At 37.0% G+C, this 20,485-nt stretch overlaps 1 protein-coding gene across 3 annotated transcripts in view; it reads left to right on the top strand.

The window, feature by feature from the left end:
• Positions 1-21: 21 nt before the first annotated feature.
• The window catches only part of LOC123535673 (uncharacterized), a 60,826-nt gene continuing 40,362 nt past the window's right edge, over positions 22-20,485 (top strand). For 2 of the 3 annotated variants that reach the window (XM_053528355.1, XM_053528357.1), the window contains exons 1-3: positions 22-267; positions 9,920-12,725; positions 15,516-15,714. In XM_053528355.1, coding sequence (XP_053384330.1) covers positions 9,944-12,725; positions 15,516-15,714 — 2,981 coding nt within the window. In that variant the 5' untranslated portion in view covers positions 22-267; positions 9,920-9,943. The remainder of the gene's footprint in view (positions 268-9,919; positions 12,726-15,515; positions 15,715-20,485) is intronic. The other variant, XM_053528356.1, reaches the window with a different exon arrangement.

Genomic DNA, 20,485 nt, shown 5'->3' on the forward strand with positions numbered 1-20,485 from the left:
AATTACATGCTAATTACGTATCAAAGACAAGCACTAAGTAAATTTTTTAAAACATAAATCAAGCATCAGGCACCTGCCAAGTTCGATTGCTTCCAGATTTTAAAGCAGTTATATGAAATTCATATCAAAATATTTGCAAACCAGACTAAAGATTGTTTACTGGAAACAAAATGGAAGACAGACATTCCCGGTGGGACAGTTCTTTAATATGACATTTAAATTCACCAAGTTGCTCATTAAATGCATCAAGATATATTTAAAGTAAAGGTTTGCTTATTATTTCATATGCCAAAATATTTTTTTTTATCTAATCCTCAGGTCTAGAAAAGTGGAGTATTTACATATTATCTGTAAGGAAGTGTGTAGGGGTACGGATCCGTACCTCTAGAATCTGATTCTAGAGGTACGGATCCGTACCTCTAGACAAGCCTGTTAGGGGTTTTCTAGGGGTACGGACCTCCTTTTTCTAGAGATTTAGGGTTATATATCTTAAATTTTGTTGAAGATTAAATAACAAGTATGACTTAATACCAGTCTTCACTAAAAACTTGGATCAATCGTCGCACCACGTAATTTTACGCACACCTATTTCGACGCCATTTTTGTTTTGACCTCGTTCTTGATTAACTTGGGGTTTCCGATGATGTAGTTACTCGGTGTAATGACAGAAAACATCATGGTTACTTTTACCACAGGAGCCTGAAATTCTATCTATAATGCTCCAAAATGGCTAAATATAAAAATTACCCCTCCTATATATATAAAAAAAGAACAGGAATGAAACAAAACCGTACCCCGCCCACTTTTTGTAAACAAGAAACTTCGAAACACAGCAAAGCATCTCTATACGAGCGGTCTTATTTTGAAGAGGACAAAAAAATATACTAGAAACACTGCTTACTGTAAACTGTCTTCCTTTTAACTAACATAAAATCATCATTTTCAATACTTTTTCGTTCATCGCCGAAACCATTGCGTGACGTCACATACATGTACCTGTTTCCAGCCTCGCAGTTAATTCGATGTTCTTTCACTTCGATGTGTCATAACTAATTAAGGGTCAAATGCAACATTTTTATAAAAAACACAGGATTTCCATACCACATCGCAGCGCTCAGGTTATCTGCCATAATAAAAAATAGTCACTATGGAAGTTTCCAATTTTTAAATTTCCCTCCAGTGAATAATGGAGTTACTTCCCCTTTTGTTTACGTTTTCGTTTTGAAAGTATTAGTTGAATACATTGACAAACAAATGCAAATATATAATTTTTGTTCATGGAAAAATGAACAATAAAATATAGAACATAAACAATATCTTACCTTTATTTCTTATCGAAGTGAAAGTACATCGAATTAACTGCGAGGCTATGAAACAGGTACATGTATATGTGACGTCACGCAATGGTTTCGGCGATGAACGAAAAGGTATTGAAAATGATTATTTTGTGTTAGTTAAAAGGAAGACAGTTTACAGTAAGCAGTGTTTCTAGTATATTTTTTTGTCCTCTTCAAAATAAGACCGCTCGTATAGAGATGCTTTGCTGTGTTTCGAAGTTTCTTGTTTACAAAAAGTGGGCGGGGTACGGTTTTGTTTCATTCCTGTTCTTTTTTTATATATATAGGAGGGGTCATTTTTATATTTAGCCATTTTGGAGCATTACAGATAGAATTTCAGGCTCCTGTGCTTTTACCGATAAAAAAGTTGGAAAGTTCAGGATTTGAAGATATTTAACAACTTACATTTACCCTATACATGATTTTTAATGTTTCTACTAATGCAAATTTTCATCCATTTTAAAAACGTCCCTGTGGAAGCTTAGATTGAAAAAGTTACTGGAAATTTTGTTGTACGTCTGCAGCCGACTTTGGTGCTATCAAGGTCACATCACTGCCATGTGACATATGAAGTCGCACTATTTTTGCACTGTTTTGGAAGGTGTACGCATTATATATCAATGCGATCATTACTACACACTTCATTTTTTTTTCTCTTGTCAAGTAGGCTGCGAACACTGGGTTCATTTAAAGTTTTGTATAAAACAAAATGTGCCAAATTCCTCTGTAAACACTGCAGTCCAGAAAAATGAAAGAAAAAACATCAGACAGTGTGTATTAAAAAAGCAGAGTGATTATTTATGTTCTTAGCCCCTTATGTTCATGAATGTTAAAATGTTTTCAGATTTATCTATATCATTTGGCCTTAATATTGATTATCTACTTGCATCTGCTTTTGTGTCAAGTTTTATTGCAGCATCCATGACAGTTCAGGGATCGAATTTAACTTTTTTTTCCACTAGCAATTTTTTGCTAGTGCCATTTTTTTCCACAAGCAAAATGGTGGGTTCCACTAGCAATTATTTAGAGGCTGTTTACTCACTAAATTTTATAACCTAAAGTGATATTTTTTGTTGTTTTATGTACAGCTCTGCTGTTGTGTTTACTGACTGACTTAAAAGTAAACTATAAAAACCTTTAATGTTTTTGTTATTTATTCATACAAACTTATCCACTGTCTGACTATTACATGAAAATTTCTAACAATAAAGCCACAAGGTACCAGTGTAACGTTTTTACTTATATTGTCATCATTTTCTTTTGTTTCATACAAAAGTTTTATATCTAGCTCGGATTCCCATTTTCTTTATAGTTTTGACAGATGCCATGGGGTCAGACCGGGACTTTGTGGTTTGAGCGGTACGAACCAAAGTACTCGTCGTCGAAACGGCCGATGTTGCTTTAGGTTCTTTGGGATCACTCCCCTTGCTTTCACTGTCATTTTCAGCCTCCGCGGGCCTTTTTCTCCCGAAGAAACTATTTATTTTATTCATTTTCCATCCATGTTGCGAACCACGGGAGCAAATCGTAAACAAATATCGTATAGACGCTTACTTAAATATCCGATAATTACATTTGTATAAAACGACAAGCGTCTACAATCGGTCACGTGGTTATCGGTAAAATTACCCTAAAGTAGTTTTAAAAAGCACAAAGGACAGTTTGAGCGAATGCGTTGATTTTCGGACGCGGTCGCAAACATATTCGAGTGCCATTATTTCCTACTCGCATTTTTTGATTCTTACTCGAATTTCGCGAGTTAGCGACCGTTAAATTCGATCCCTGCAGTTATGGTGTAGCACATCACTTACAGTGATTGCACAAATATTTAAGCCAATCAAAAGTTTCGTAACAAGTATCATGTAAGATGCGTCGAAATAGGTGTGTTAGAAAAAAGTATGGCCGACCACACTAGTTGTTGTTTACCTTTTGATTTCTGGCAGTCATTTGTTTAGAATAAGATGTTATTGGTATGATTCAATGCATAAAAGGTTAGTGCACATGCAACATCTAATAGAGTCACGTATGTTACTGAATGAAAAAGCGCGGCCATGTTGCTTGTTATGTGCGTCGAAACTGGTGAGTCTCAGATAATTGGTTTACAGATACCTGCGTTCACCCGATTGTTTAATTACCTTCTCTTTCAAAACCTAAATAACCGAGGAACTCCAAATGAATACACTTCCGTGCTGATTAGTTAGTTGTCAAATAAATTGTTGATAACAGCTAAATTAATGAATGAATCTATCCCATAAATGAATTCAATTTGAACTTTAGCAAATAAAAAAGAATAAATTAGGCATAAAAATATGCACTTACTTATTTTGTTGTTTAACAAGGTATAATGATATTCAGCACGGAACTGATTGCTTAGTAATTAATCAAGCAAAGAAATTGTTTGTGAAAACGTCCCTTGTATCTCGTAACGGCTTCCAAATGTGTGAAAAACATGAATATACTAAGGGTTAATTATCAATTAAAAATAGTTTTTTTTCCAACATTTTTAACATTATTTTATTTAATCTTTATATCTTTTTTATGCCAGTTCGATTCCTCGTGATTTATTTGGTGTTCCTCGGTTATTTACATTCCGAAAGAAAATGTAACCAATCGGATGATTGTTGTTAATCTGTAAACCATTTAGATTAAAGTTTAAGGTGAATTCTGAGGAAGTGTTATTTGTTATTTCATTTTCAACAAAATTTGAAATGTAAATGACCCTTAATTTCTAGAAAAACGGAGGTCCGTACCCCCAGAAAACCCCTAACAGGCTTGTCTAGAGGTACAGATCCGTACATCTAGAATCTGATTCTAGAGGTACGGATCCGTACCCCTAGACACTTACAAATAATCTTAGATCTATAAATTTACAGATTTTTCAATCTGTAAATTTACAGATCAAGTGTTTGAAAACTGCTAAAATTATATATAGACACAAAATCGCAGCTTGAAATTAATTGATTTACTTATGGTATGTATAAATAAAGGTCAATTGTAACTTTCAGTCATTTCTATTGACTTTGATTTTTCTTAAAGGCAGTGGCTAGAGAACCGGAATCAGTTCCCTAGACCGCGAACTTATTCGTCCGGAACCGGTTCTCTAAGCAAAATACCGTGCATAGGCTAGGGAACCGGAATTTTATTTCTATGCATAATGCTGCTGAAATCCACTTTGTTTCTTGGTAAGTATCATGCATATTATTATCTTAATTAATTTTACCATGCCCTTGCATTTATCTGCGTTTACTGTCTCCAAAAGTATACTCGCCACATACTCTGCCGTATTTGAATGATATAAACTAGTACGAATGAATGCGTGAAAACTACTTCGCAATTTTTAAATGTTATTAAATTTTGCTTTAAACTTGTACTATGTTTGAATTATTTAAATATAAAATAATATTGGTTTGTATTTGCGTCATTACATGTTTATAGATGAACAAATTAATTTAACTGCCCTTAAAACTTCATGCAGATTCTTTGATCACTTTAAAAACTGGTTTGTAACACCTCGGCATTTCACGTTCAAAGATATGTAATCAATACTAATTAACAGAAATTATTTGATTTTTTTTAATCATTTCTTTTATTGTCTTATACCTTTTAAGTTTAAATTTCAAGTTTATTTCGGCTCCAGTGTCGACGATTTCGCATTCATTCGTACTAGTTTATTTTATCATTCCAATATGGCGGACAGTATGCGGCGAGTACACAAATAAATAAAAGGGCATAGCTTGCTGAAATGGTAAAATTAATTAACTTATTAAGATAAGAACATGCACATGATACTTACCAAAAGAAACAAAGTGAATTTCGACAGTTTTATGCATAGAAATAAAATTCCGGTTCCCTAGCCTATGCACTGTATTTTGCTTAGAGAACCGGTTCCGGACGAATAAGTTTGCGGTCTAGGGAACCGATTCCGGTTCTCTAGCCACTGCCTTTCTTAAAATGCCAAAAACTCAAAGTCAACAAAAATGGCTAAAACCCACAAATGACCTTAATTTATGCATGCTGTAAATAAACCAATTAATTCCAAGCTGCGGTTTTGAGGATAAATGTAATTTCATCAGTTTTCATACACACAATCTGTAAATTTACAGATTGAAAAATCTGTAAATTTATAGATTATCTGTAAATTTACAGATAATCTGTAAATACTCCACTTTCCTAGACCTGATCCTGTCATGAAGATGGCTACTGCTGGCACGACACCTCTGCCAGTGCCACTGGCATAATTTGTGATCACAGGTGCTTGAAACATTCTTTTTTCAGTGTTTTATATGGGCCAGTGTTCGCGTTTCCTGAAAATTTCAGACTCAGTACTCCCAAAAATGTTGAGTCCCAGCCAAATATGATTGAGTCCCAGGTTTTGTGGCTACAATATTGACATTTCATTTGGAATTTCTGGCGTTCAGCATTTTTTTTTCATGAAGGGACTTCACCAGGGGTTTCTCCACCTTGTTGTTATTCTCACCACTACTCATCGGCGCGAAGGGAAGCAAAGTTTTTCCTTCCAAATGCTTCAATTTCTTCTTCGGTGGCATTTGGGCACTTCGCGTAAACAGGTGATTTTTGCCTGGTAATCAATATCACCAGACGCTCTATGGAGATAAATGCAAAATTCAAGTGCTTAATAAATGTCATACGATCAACAAGTAACGGCAATTATTATTCAACTTTACAATATTACACACTGTATTAGATCAATTGCAAACATCATATGAAACAGACAGAGCTAATACAAAACATAACTGAGCCAATATGAGAAAAACAGGGCCAATACGAGAAAAACAGGGCCGATACAGAATTCAAGCATTTTGATTGGTTCAGAAGAGAGGGCCAATATGGAGAAGCTACTTCCGTTAGATTTTTAAATGAAGCCATTTTGTTTTACATCAGAGTTATAGATTACATTTTTTTCACATTTTGACAAAAAATCATTCAACATGTTCATTTAATAACTAAGTATGATTGAGCGGGATGTACGTCTTCCGAGATAACAGCGATACTTTTGCTTATTCGGTATTGTGTAAACTGCAGGACAGTAAATTGGTGTTTCCTGTCAGAAATTCTGGCAGAACTTTGTCAAGGAAAATAATAAGAAAATATGGAAACTCAGATTTATTAAAAGGATGAGACTTATCTTTAACAGATATTTTGATAGTGTGGACTATTTGTGCAATGATAAATAGCGATTCAAATGCTGGAAAGTGGATGAATGAATTGGCGAACAGGAGTGTCAGTTGTGAACTGCAAACAATTTCGGATAAGAATTAAACGAGGCATGGGACTATATAATATGTGCTTGGTTGGTTGTATTATCTGGATCAACACATACGTGTATAATTTTGTGTCTCGTTGCTTGCAGCCTAAAAGGAAATTACTTTTAAAGCATTTTTTATCACAGTTCAAATGATAAGATAGCACAAAACATGACCATTAACTACCATTAACTACCCCTCATGTACATGAAGGATTGCACTTTAAAATAGTATGACAATTACAGAAAGTTAATTCAAGATGTTTTAGAAAATTGAAAAAATATAATTTTTGTCCCAAGGTGCCCCGGTTTCCCCTACTTGCTAAAGAAAATAAATAGGAATTCCAAAAAATAAGGTAAGTTCTAGTTACTCTTGATTATGTCGCATTAAAAATATCTCTCAAAATTATTCTCAAATACCTACATACAACTCATTCTGTTTTACTGGCGAAAATGATCATGATTTCTAAAATACGTCTAAACAACTTGTCAAGATTTTTTACCTGAACGTGCATAGCTGTCATAAGGTAACTCACAGAGCTCTTACAGTGTTACCGTCAACAGTCCAAAGTTGAATAATAATATTATCATTAATCAAGCGATTTCATATAGGCCTGGTTATTTGTCCTTGGGCAGTCGTATTGGCCCGAGGCCTATGGCCTCGGGCCAATACGACAACCCTTGGACAAATAACAAGGTCAATATGAAATTCCTTGTAATGATTAATAACATTATAGTCCGCATTGCAGCGAAAAGTCACAATTTTGGCAAAAGATCCACAGCCGCACCGATGCGCATTTGAGCAAAATTTATGCGATTTTCGCATAAAAAAACGGGAGAATATTGTGAAATTGCGGCCAAAAGTGATCCCTCAGTTATATGGAAACAGTCTGGTTTCTGCAGATGTTATTGAAAAACAGTTAACTCACATATTGCAAACCGGAAGTAATATGGAGTTTCCTGGCTAAAAAAAAAACACAATCGCCATTTTCAAGAGAGAATTCTAGTCAAGTATTGTTTTATTTTTTAGCTCGACTGTACGAAGTATGTAGAGCTATCCTACTCGACCTGGCGTCGGCGTCCTTCCGCGTCCGCACTTTGGTTAAAGTTTTGATGCACTTTCTCTTTATCTTTGTTATTACTTGATGGATTTACTTCAAACTTAAAATAGTTGTTTCACATCATCACCCACATCTTATGGTACAAAGGTCATAACTCTAGCACCAATATTCCATGAATTATCTCCCCTTTTTACATAGAATTTCAGGTTAAAGTTTGGCGCACTTCCACTTTATCTCAGTATTTACTAAATGGAATTGATTCAAACTTAAAATAGTTGTTCAACATCATCACCCACATCATATGGCACAAGGGTCATAACTCTGGCACCAATATTTCATGAATTATCCCCCCTTTTTACTTAAAATTTCGGGTTAAAGTTTTGGTGCACTTTCACTTTATCTCATTTATTAATCCCCCGCCGTGACGGAGGGATTATAGGAATGGTCTGCGTCCGTCCTGCCGTCCATCCTTCCGTCCGTAACAAAATCGTGTCCGGTCCATATCTCCTAAACCCCTTGAAGGATTTTCATGAAACTTGGGTCAAATGATCACCTCATCAAGAACTCATGAGTCAGCCATGTCAACTCAAGGTCAAGGTCACAACTGAAGGTCAAAGGTTTCAGCTCTGTATCTCCTAAACCCCTTGAAGGATTTTAATGAAACTTTGGTCAAATGATCACCTCATCAAGACGTTGTGCAGAAATCATGAGTCAGCCATGTCAGTTCAAGGTCAAGGTCACAGCTAAAATCAAAGGTTTACCCTTTCACTATCCATAGCAGTGGCGAGGATTTAGCTGTCTTTCAGACTGCCTTGTTACTAAATGGATTTGATTCAGACTTAAAATAGTTGTTCAACATCATCACTTACATCATATGACACAAGGGCTGTTACTCTTGCACAAGTATTTCATGCATTATCCCCCCTTTTTACTGAGAATTTCAGGTTAAATTTTGGTGCACTTTCACTCTATCTCAGTTATTAGTAAATGGATTTTATTCAGACTTAAGATAGTTGTTCAGCATCATCACTCACATCATATGACACAAGGGCCATAACTCTTGCACCATTATTTCATGAATTATTCCCCTTTTTACTTATATTTTCAGGTTAAAGTTTTGATGCACTTTCATTCTAACTCAGTTATTACTAAATTGGATTTGATTCAAACTTAAAATAGTGGTTCCACCTTATCACCCACATCATATGACACAAGGTCCATAACTCTGGCATCAATTTTTTATGAATTATGCCCCTTTTACTTAGAATTAAAGGTTAATTTTGATGCATTTTCACTATATCTCTGGTTATTACTAAATGAATTTGATTTAGCATGACACAAGGTGCATCACTCTTGCACCAATATTTCATGAATTATGCCCCCATTTTGCTAAGAATTATACTTAATATTTAATGTTTGATACACTTGATCCTTATCTGTCTTATTACTTAAGACTTTTTGACACAGACTCAAGGTATTATCCAATATTTAATCCACGTTGGAGTCATTGAACACTACAGTGACAGCTCCAGCTTCGTCAAATGTGCCCAGTTTCACTATCCAGTATTGAAATAGTCAAGTGCGCTGTCGCCTGTGACAGTTAAGCCTCTTGTTAAAGTAACTATGAACTAGCCACACCCATCATATTTTATAAAATTTTGTAATTTCTTTATACCTGTGTTTTATTTATCAGTACTGGAATACATTGATGAAGTGAAATAAGGCTTTATTTATTGTATATATGCCCATTTCTATCCCCCTTCTAACCCACTACATCCCTATTCCCCTCTCCACAGGCACAGCATACAAAGCTACATACACAGTTGCCTCTTGTAGGCATCTTAGGGGCAAGCCACATAATGCACCTGTCATTATTTTGCCCGCCCGGGGGAGCGGCGGGCATACACGGGACTTTAGACAGAAGGCCATTCCCGACAGGCGGGAATAAGACAAACATTTGATGTACCAACAAGGCTCTAGAGTGGGATTTAGACAAAAAAGGTTGTCTCTAGGGTGGGGATTTAGACAACAATTTTTTTGAAATGTCAAATTCCCCTGGGTCAGCCCGCCGCCCCCCCTGGGCGGGCAAAATATTGACAGGTGCATAATATTATGTGTTTTACAAACAGCTCTTATTATCAGAATTGTTAGAAATTTACCAAAGTAGTAACATTTTGAAACTGACCTGTACCACTCTTTCAGTCTTCTGTTATACAACAAATATATGTAAATGACATTTTTGCATTTTTGAATTTCAGATTTAAAGTAACTTGAAGGAGATAATGGATGAAGAGGAACCAGCTGAAGGTCTTAATGACCTGAGAAAGAAAAGACTAGCATACTTTGAGACACTTAACCAGACTGAAAAGGAATGTGAGCAATTATTTGATTCTGATAGGAGAAAATTTGATGTCTCTAGAAGAAAGAATGGTGATCTACTTGAAGCTGTTCTATCTGACAAGCAACATAAAGCTGATGATATAAGTTACTATAAAAACAGAGCTGATAAAACTGAACATGGAACAGAAAATGTAAGTGACAAAGTTGGTAGTAGTATCATTAATGATTCTGAGATGAGATTTGAAAAGGAAGAGACAAGTTTCATTGCTGGTCATATAAACACAGAATTGCAAGACCTTTCATTGAATGGCTTTAGAGAAAAACAAACAGTTGATACTGTTCAGGTAGTTAAAACAAAATCAGATTCAAAAGCTGTGAAAGATAAAGAACATAAAACTGATCTGCATCATTTAAAGACTTCTTCATTTTATTTTTCTAATCCTGAACATGAACAAGCTGAAGTAAAACACGAAACAGATAAGAATTCAGATGGTTTAGATGCTTATAATGAAACTGTTGAAAGACTGATAAGGGCTACTAAGGAAGAAATTTTAGGAATCAAAGTCAGTGATGATATCTGGACAAATTTTCGTAAAAAGAAAGGTGATACTACTAAAGATATAGTGCATGATAAGACAAATGAAATGTCAGACAGGACTAAAATGCAATCAGATGTTACTGCTCAAATTGACTGGAATAATGCTTCAACTAAAAAGACACCAAGAGACTTCAGAAGGTCTTTTTCTGAGACAGGTTGCAATGAAAATGCTCAGAAAGACCATAATGATAATATGATGAAAGGATATGAGCATAATAGAAAGAGCAATATTATGCATAGGGAACATAGGTCTTCATTTAGCAACTCATATGACTCTAGACCAATCTTTAGCCATAGCGAACCTGCTCAGAAATTCCATCATGATCCAGGGGAAAATCAAACTCGTAAAAGTTCCAATTCTTCAAAAATAGAAGAAATATTCAGTTCAAGACAAATCATGCATTCTCAAATACCAAACAGTGCATTTACCCAAGAGTCTCGAGAATTTGAAACAATTAAGCAAGTCACTAGTAACTCTGTGAATCAGTCTTGTGATTTTAGTGACCTTGGTCTGTCAACGCATAGACCAGAATCAGAGAGAACAGATAAAGCTAAGGTTGAAGCTGATGATATCAACCTCGGAGATACTGTTACAAAAGAACTGAGAACACTCTTAGGAGAGGAAAAGTTTAACCAGTTTCTCATGAAAGCAAAAAGAGACATTGATGACTTGCATCAAGATAGGTCCAACGAAAATTCAGCCAGGAAAGATAAAACACCAAGGCTTGTGAAAGATAAACCAGTAAAGCCTAGTAAACATGCAGTGTCTAGTGAGCTCAAAGCAGACCAGCCAAAATCAATTCTGAAAAATAAAGATAGTGTTGTTCAAAAGACAGATATAGGCACTAAGGATCAAGCAAGAAAACAAAGAAGCTTGTCTGAATCTAAGGAAGTACATAGTAGTACATTTATCCATGATTCCAATGATTTTACTCCTAGGCGGACAGATGCTGAGGCTGTTGAAAATTTAATTGGAGAGTTTGTACTGGCCAAAGATATTTCTGACACAAGTAAGAGGTTAACTTCAAATCCAGCATACAAGAAGAAAACGGCTGAAGAGAAGACTACTGAAGTTGAGGAAAATGTTAAGAATACCGTTCCTGCATTGAATCTTGAAGATATCAATAAATCTGAATCACCGAGACCAAAGTTGAACAGGCCGAAGCATGAACCGCCAACAATTTACCAAGAAAGGTCTGAAAAGGATGTAGAGCAGCATGAAAAAAAATTGGATAGAGATGTAAAACCTAACACAAGTAAAAATTATGAACAGGTTACTGTCCCACGGAATGTGGCATTTTCAGCCAATGAAATTTATAACCAAGCATACGGAGCATTTTATCCTGGTCAGGCACCTTTAGTGAGCCCCAATTTCCATGGGGGATCTGTCATACACCCTCAGTATAGTTCCCCACCTGGCACAGCTTACAATGGTCCATTAACTCCAAGCACGCCAGTCATACCAAGTCATGTAATTCAGACTGTACACCCAGATCAGTTTCCCAGTCAGGGAGGACATACAAATTACTCGGAAGAATTCAACAGTTTCAAGAACTTTTCACATCAGGCATACGGTAGTGACAGACCTCAGATACCCCACCCACCCGGTCAGCAAGGGCTTCCAATGAATGTGCCACACAATTCGGTATATGCTAGTACTCCAGACTTCAGAAGTTTTGCACCTACAAATGTTCAGAGGTTTGCTGCACCCGTCCTGTCTTCAGAACAGCCTTTCCATGTACCCCATCCACCACAAACATCTATGCCATTGAGCCAGAGTTTTAATCAAACAAATGTCCCAGTGCCTTCTTCAAATTCACAAGGTATCCCATTTAACTATCCGTATCAGTACCCAGTGGGCATAGACCAGAACATGGCAGCTATAGTCTCTGGACCAAAGGTATTTCCTCCTTATCTACCAGTAGGCATTGGGAGCCAAGTTTTCACACCTCACCCTCCAACCAGTTTGGGAGCCCAGATATACCAACCAGGCTATGTGGCACCACCTTCAACCTCAAAAGCAAAAGATGTTAGACAGGATATGTCACAACAGCCACCTCCAACACCAACAACATCTAATGTAGAAGTTCAAACTGACAGGGAAGAAATTACAGCCAATGAAAAAGGTAAGTTGAGATTTTAGAAGAAAATGGATTATAAGTAATCCAAATTTTGGCTGGCTGCGGTGGATTGGGAGGTTAAGGGCAGTAAGATCAAAGGTCATTGATAAAGTGACTATGAGAGTAAAAGAGAAATAACTCTCGATTGATAACTTGAAAATAGGTAATGAGCACAAGGTTTATTTAATAAATGATATAAGGCAGCAAGAACCTTCCTTTATGTCAGTGATTCAGGGTATCTACATTTTTGTAGATATCTTAAAATAAGATCCTGCTATATTTTATTTCAATTTTAATATGTCTTTTATGTAAGCAAGTAGATGAAATAGTTAAATGCTATTTCATGGCGTATGTGTGGCACCAAGCATTATAATAAGTACAATGTAGGTTGATATGACATCAATGCATAACTGTGTTTAAGTAGTGTTAAAATACGAGAAGTAACACGTCCCTTGGAATAACTTAATGAGTTGTTCTGCACACCTTAAGTAAATGAAACAAGATTCTGTTATACCATTTTATTTCTGAAACATTTTTATATGAAATAGTGATCAAATTTGGCACTCTTTCTCTGAAATTGTATGATGCCATATAATCTATCGACTTGATGTCAATATTGCTGTGTTTTAGTTAAAATGTGCATGGTTCATTTTGTATTGGAATAAAATTTATGACATGGCTTTGTGTGGACAAAAAGGCATTTTAATTTTTAAGAATGCTATTAAGGATCTTATATGTGTACATGTGTAAGACAAGGTTTTCCCTAACCATGGTAAACCTCTGGCATATGGGAATGGTCATTGGTGACCATATTATTTTGTTGTTGTCATTTCCATTGTTAGCTCACCTGAGCAATGCTCAGGTGAGTTTTTCTGATCGCTCAATGTCCGTCGTCCGTTGTCCGTCGTCTGTCGTCTGTCGTCCGTCGTCTGTCAACATTTAGCTTGTGTATGCGATAGAAGCTGTATTTTTCAATTAATCTTCATGAATATTGGTCAGAATGATAACCTTGATGAAATCTAGGCCGAGTTCGAAAATGGGTCATCTCGGGTCAAAAACTAGGTCACTAGGTCAAATCAAAGAAAAACCTTGTGTATGCGATAGAGGCTGTATTTTTCATTTAATCTTCATGAATATTGGTCAGAATGATATCTTTGATGAAATCTAGGCCGAGTTCGAAAATGGGTCATCTCGGGTCAAAAACTAGGTCACTAGGTCAAATCAAAGAAAAACCTTGTGTATGCGATAGAGGCAGTATTTTTCAATTAATCTTCATGAATATTGGTCAGAATGATAACCTTGATGAAATCTAAGCCGAGTTTGAAAATGGGTCATCTCGGGTCAAAAGCTAGGTCACTAGGTCAAATCAAAGAAAAACCTTGTGTATGCGATAGAGGCTGTATTTTTCAATTCTTCTTCATGAATATTGGTCAGAATGATAACCTTGATGAAATCTAGGCCGAATTCGAAAATGGGTCATCTGGGTTCAAAAACTAGGTCACTAGGTCATATCACGTAAAAACCTTGTGTATGCGATAGAGGCTGTATTTTTCAATTGATCTTCATGAATTTTGGTCAGAATGATACCCTTGATGAAATTTAGACCAAGTTCGAAAATGGGTCATCTGGGGTCAAAAACTAGGTCACTAGATCAAATCAAAGAAAAACCTTGTGTATGCAATAGAGGCGGTATTTTTCAACTGATCGTGATGAAATTTAGCCAGAATGATTACCTTGATAAAATCTAGGCCGAGTTCGAAAATGGGTCATCTGGGGTCAAAAACTAGGTCACTAGGTCAAATCGAAGAAAAACATTGTGTATGCAATAGAGGATGTATTTTTTAATTGATCTTCATGAAATTTGGTCAGAGTGATTGCGTTGATGAAATCTAGGTCGATTTTGAATATGGGTTATCTGAGGTCAAAAACTAGGTCACTAGGTCAAATTAAAGAAAAATCTTGTGTATGCAATAGAGACTGTTTTTTTCAATTGATTTTTATGAAATTCGGTCAGGTTGATTGCCTTAATGAAATCTAGGTCGAATTTGAATATGGGTCATCTGAGGTCAAAAACTAGGTCACTTGGTCAAATCAAAGAAAAAACTTCTGTATGTGATAGAGGCTGTATTTTTCAGTTGATCTTCATGAATTTTGGTCAGAATGATTGCCTTGATAAAATCTAGGTCGAGTTTGAACATGGGTCATCTAGGGTCAAAAACTAGGTCATATCTAAGAAAATGCTTGTTTTATCGCAAGAGACCAATTTTTTGGTCCAATCTTAATGAAAATTGGTCAGAATATTTGTTTCCATGAAATCACTAGGTCAAACATGTTTTACACTGTTACGGAGTGTTTCTTAGGTGAGCGACCTAGGGCCATCTTGGCCCTCTTGTTTTAAGTTACTTTTGGAAAGAAATAATCTTTGCTAGATAGTAATGTTCTACCCAGGGGCCCACTTGTGATGAAATAATGCAGAGAGGGGCACTTTGGGACTTCCTCCACCATCAATGCTGGAAAGTCGCCATAAAGACCTATAATTAAGTCATTACGATGTTAAACCCAACAAAAACAAAAGAATAAGATACCTGTGGTGTTGATCTCTAAGTTACAAACTATTGCTATGATTGTCCTGTTTAAAAAGATACTATGAAACCTTTTACATTACTATTAAAGATGTGATTTTTTTTATGTAAAAGTTTCATTATTATGGCATATTAAATTCAGAAATATCAGCAAAAAATATGAATACCATGTCATCAAGTTAATTTGTTGATATTTTCTTTCAATGTTTATTAGAAACTGTAGTTGAGGAGTCAACATTTACATCAGTGAGTCAGATTGTGGACGAGGAAAAGTTCATACCCCACCCACCTGCAAAAAGGAAAGAAGGAGGGCCATCTCCCAGGCGTCCTCACCATGCGAAAGATCTGGCAGCAAAGAACACACAAAATTCAAAACGACATATAGATGGTATAAGGCAACACCATGAACAAAGGTAATAATACCATGTTGCTAAACATGTGTTTTTAAAACTGCACTGTAATAAATCCAAGGTCTGTTGCAGACTGAGAGTTAACAGACAGATCAAGGTAATAGATCCAAGGTCTGTTACAGGCTAAGGGCAAATAGACAGTTCAGGGTAATAGATCTAAGGTCTGTTACAGGCTGAGGGCAAATAGACAGATCAAGGTAATAGATCCAAGGTCTGTTACAGGCTGAGGGCAAATAGACAGTTCAAGGTAGTAGATCTAAGGTCTATTACAGGTTGAGGGCAAATAGACAGATAAAGGTAATAGATCCAAGGTCTTTTACAGGCTGAGGGCAAGAAGACAGATCAAGGTAATAGATCCAAGGTCTGTTACAGGCAGTGGGCAAATAGACAGATCAAGGTAATAGATCCATGGTCTGTTACAGGCTGAGGGCTAAAAGACAGATCAAGGTATGAGATCCGAGGTCTGTTACAGGCTGAGGGCAAATAGACAGTTCAAGGTAGTAGATCTAAGGTCTGTTGCAGACTGAGAGTTAAAAGACAGATCAAGATAATAGATCCCAGGTCTGTTGCAGACTGAGAGTTAAAAGACAGATAAAGGTAATAGATCCAAGGTCTGTTACAGGCTGAGGGTAAATAGACAGTTCAAGATAATAGATCTCAGGTCTGTTGCAGACTGAGAGTTAAAAGACAGATAAAGGTAATAGATCCAAGGTCTGTTACAGGCTGAGGGTAAATAGACAGTTCAAGATAATAGATCCCAGGTCTGTTGCAGACTGAGAGTTAAAAGACAGATCAAGGTATTAGATCCAAGGTCTTTTACAGGCTGAGGGTAAATAGACAGTTCAAGATAATAGATCCCAGGTCTGTAGCAGACTGAGAGTTAAAAGACAGATAAAGGTAATAGATCCAAGGTCTGTTACAGGCTGAGGGCAAGAAGACAGATCAAGGTAACAGATACAAGGTCTGTTACAGGCAGAGGGCTAAAAGACAGATCAAGGTATTAGATCCGAGGTCTGTTACAGGCTGAGGACAAATAGACTGATCAAGGTAATAGATTCAAGGTCTGTTACAGGCTGAGGGCAAAAAAACAGATCAAGGTAATAGATTCAAGGTCTGTTTCAGGCTTAAAAGACAGATCAAGGTATTCGATCCAAGGTGTGTTACAGGCTGAGGGCAAAAAGACAATTCAAGATAATAGATCCAAGGTCTTTTACAGGCTGAGGGTAAATAGACAGTTCAAGATAATAGATCCCAGGTCTGTTGCAGACTGAGAGTTAAAAGACAGATAAAGGTAATAGATCCAAGGTCTGTTACAGGCAGAGGGCAAGAAGACAGATTAAGGTAATGGATCCAAGGTCTGTTACAGGCAGAGGGCAAATAGACAGATCAAGGTAATAGATCCATGGTCTGTTACAGGCTGAGGGCTAAAAGACAGATCAAGGTATTAGATCCAAGGTCTGTTACAGGCTGAGGGCAAATAGACAGATGAAGGTAATAGATTCAAGGTCTGTTACAGGCTAAGGGGAAAAAGACAGATCAAAGTAATAGATTCAAGGTCTGTTACAGGCTGAGGGCAAAAAGACAGATCAAGGTAATAGATCTAAGGTCTACTACAGGCTGAGGGTAAAAAGACAGATCAAGATAATAGGTCTAAGGTCTGTTGCAGACTGAGAATTCAAAGACAGATCAAGGTAATAGATCCAAGGTCTGTTACATGCTGAGGGCAAAAAGACAAATCAAGGAAATAGATCTAAGGTCTGTTACAGGCTGAGGGCAAAAAGACAGATCAAGGTAATAGATCCAAGGTCTGTTACAGGCTAAGGGCAAAAAGACAGACCAAGTTAATAGATCCAAGGTCTGTTACAGGCTGAGGACAAAAAGACAGATCAAGGTAATAGATTCAAGGTCTGTTACAGGCTGAGGGCATATAGACAGATTCAGGTAATAGATCCAAGCTCTGTTGCAAGCTGAGGGCAAATAGACAGTTCAAGGTAGTAGATCCAAATCTGTTGCAAATTGAGGACAAATAGGCAGTTCAAGGTAATAGATTCAAGCTCTGTTGCAAGCTGAGGGCAAATAGACAGATCCAGCTAATAAATTCAAGCTCTGTTGCAAGCTGAGAGCAAATAGACAGTTCAAGGTAATAGATCCAAGCTCTGTTGCAAGCTGAGGGCAAGAAGACAATTCAAGGTAATAGATCCAAGATCTGTTGCAGGCTGAGGGCAAAAAGACAGATCAAGGTAATAGATCCAAGGTCTGCTACAGGCAGAGGGCAGGGATAACAGATCAAAGTAATAGATCCAAGGCCTTTTACAGACTGAGGGCTGATAGATCAAGGTAATAGATCCAAGGTATGTTGCAGACTGAGAGCATTAGACGATCAGGTATAGTCAAGTGTGCAGTAGGCAAATAGCAGTTCAGGTAATAGATCCAATCTGTTGCAACTGAGGACAAATAGCAGTTCAAGGTAATAGATTCAACTCTGTTGCAAGCTGAGGCAAATAGACAGATCAGTAATAATCCAAGCTCTGTTGCAAGCTGAGAGCAAATAGACAGATCAGTAATAGATCCAAGCTCTGTTGCAAGCTGAGAGCAAATAGACAGTTCAAGGTAATAGATCCAAGATCTGTTGCAGGCTGAGGGCAAAAAGACAGATCAAGGTAATAGATCCAAGGTCTGTTACAGGCAGAGGGCAAATAGACAGATCAAGGTAATAGATCCAAGGTCTGTTACAGGCTGAGGGCTAAAAGACAGGTCAAGGTATTAGATCTGAGGTCTGTTACAGGCTGAGGGCAAATAGACAGATCAAGGTAATAGATTCAAGGTCTGTTACAGGCTGAGGGCAAAAAGACAGATCAAGGTAATGGATTCATGGTCTGTTACAGGCTGAGGGCAAAAAGACACATCAAGGTAATAGATCTAAGGTCTGTTACAGGCTGAGGGTGAAAAGACAGATCAAGGTAATAGATCAAAGGTCTGTTGCAGACTGAGAGTTAAAAGACAGATCAAGGTAATAGATCCAAGGCCTGTTACAGGCTGAGGGCAAAAAGACAGATCAAAGTAATAGATCTAAGGTCTGTTACAGGCTGAGGGCAAAAAGACAGATCAAGGTAATAGATCCAAGGTCTGTTACACGCTGAGGGCAAAAAGACAGATCAAGTTATTAGAGCCCGCCCCCTTAGCTCAGTAGGTAAGAGCGTTGGTCTACGGATCTCGGGGTCGCGAGTTCGATCCTCGGGCGGGGCGTATGTTCTCTGTGACTATTTGATAAACGACATTGTGTCTGAAATCATTAGTCCTCCACCTCTGATTCATGTGGGGAAGTTGGCAGTTACTTGCGGAGAACAGGTTTGTACTGGTACAGAATCCAGGAACACTGGTTAGGTTAACTGCCCGCCGTTACATGACTGAAATACTGTTGAAAAACGGCGTTAAACCCAAAACAAACAAACAAACAAACAAGTTATTAGATCCAAGGTCTGTTACATGCTGAGGGCAAAAAGACAGATCAAGGTATTAGATCTAAGGTCTGTTATAGGCTGAGGGCAAAAAGACAGATCAGTGTAATAGATCCAAGCTCTGTTACAGGCTGAGGGCAAAAAGACAGATCAAGGTATTAGATTCAAGGTCTGATACAGGCTGAGGGCAAATAGACAGTTCAAGGTAATAGATCTAAGGTCTGTTACAGGCTGAGGGCTAACAGATCAAAGTAATAGATCCAAGGTCTTTTACAGACTGAGGGCTGATAGATCAAGGTAATAGATCCAAAGGTATGTTGCAGACTGAGAGCAAATAGACAGATCCAGGTAATAGATCCAAGCTCTGTTGCAAGTTGAGGGCAAATAGACAGTTCAAGGTAATAGATCCAAATCTGTTGCAAGCTGAGGACAAATATGCAGTTCAAGGTAATAGATTCAAGCTCTGTTGCAAGCTGAGGGCAAATAGACAGATTCAGCTAATAAATCCAAGCTCTGTTTCAAGCTGAGGGCAAATAGACAGTTCAAGGTAATAGATCCAAGCTCTGTTGCAAGCTGAGGGCAAGTAGACAATTCAAGGTAATAGATCCAAGATCTGTTGCAGGCTGAGGGCTAATAGACAGAACCAGGTAATAGATCCAATGTCTTTTACAGGCTGAGAGCAAAGAGACAGTTCAAGGTAATAGATCCAAGGTCTGTTGCAGGCTGGGGAGAGAGATTGAGGATCGGTTACAGGGCAATCACATTTTTACTAACAAATTATTACATGATCACTTAAAAATGTTTCAAATAGAGTAAATGTCAATACCATAATCTCACTGCCGTGAGACACCATGTCTTCAGCATTTGAATTCTTACTGGCATTTGTGGCGACATCATAAAATTGTGTAGTGAGAAAATAAAACGCTGTACATGTATTAACCGGCTGTTACAAATAACACCCAGCTAAATTCCATAATGCTCTGTCTTGTCAAATAATGTGCTTTCTGGTATTAAAATACATGAGGTGGAATGACCGTAGTAGACTAGTCATATTTGATGCAATCAAGTTAAAGAAGACATGGTATATTTGGATCAATTTCATTTTGCATAATCTAATGGTAGCTTTCTTTATGCTGTAAATTTCTCAAATTATTGACCTAAAATTGACGTTTACCTTTTATAGAAAACCAATTTTGTGAATGTAAACTGTTTCATTAAAACTTAAGGATTTAAATGTTGCTAGTTATAGGTCATAGTAATTTTAAAAATAGATCTTTACAAAGGGCATGTCTTTGATACTCATTTGTAAGCATTCA

The sequence above is a fragment of the Mercenaria mercenaria genome, chromosome 17 (genome assembly GCF_021730395.1).
Source record: "Mercenaria mercenaria strain notata chromosome 17, MADL_Memer_1, whole genome shotgun sequence".
Classification (NCBI taxonomy): Eukaryota; Metazoa; Mollusca; class Bivalvia; order Venerida; family Veneridae; genus Mercenaria; species Mercenaria mercenaria.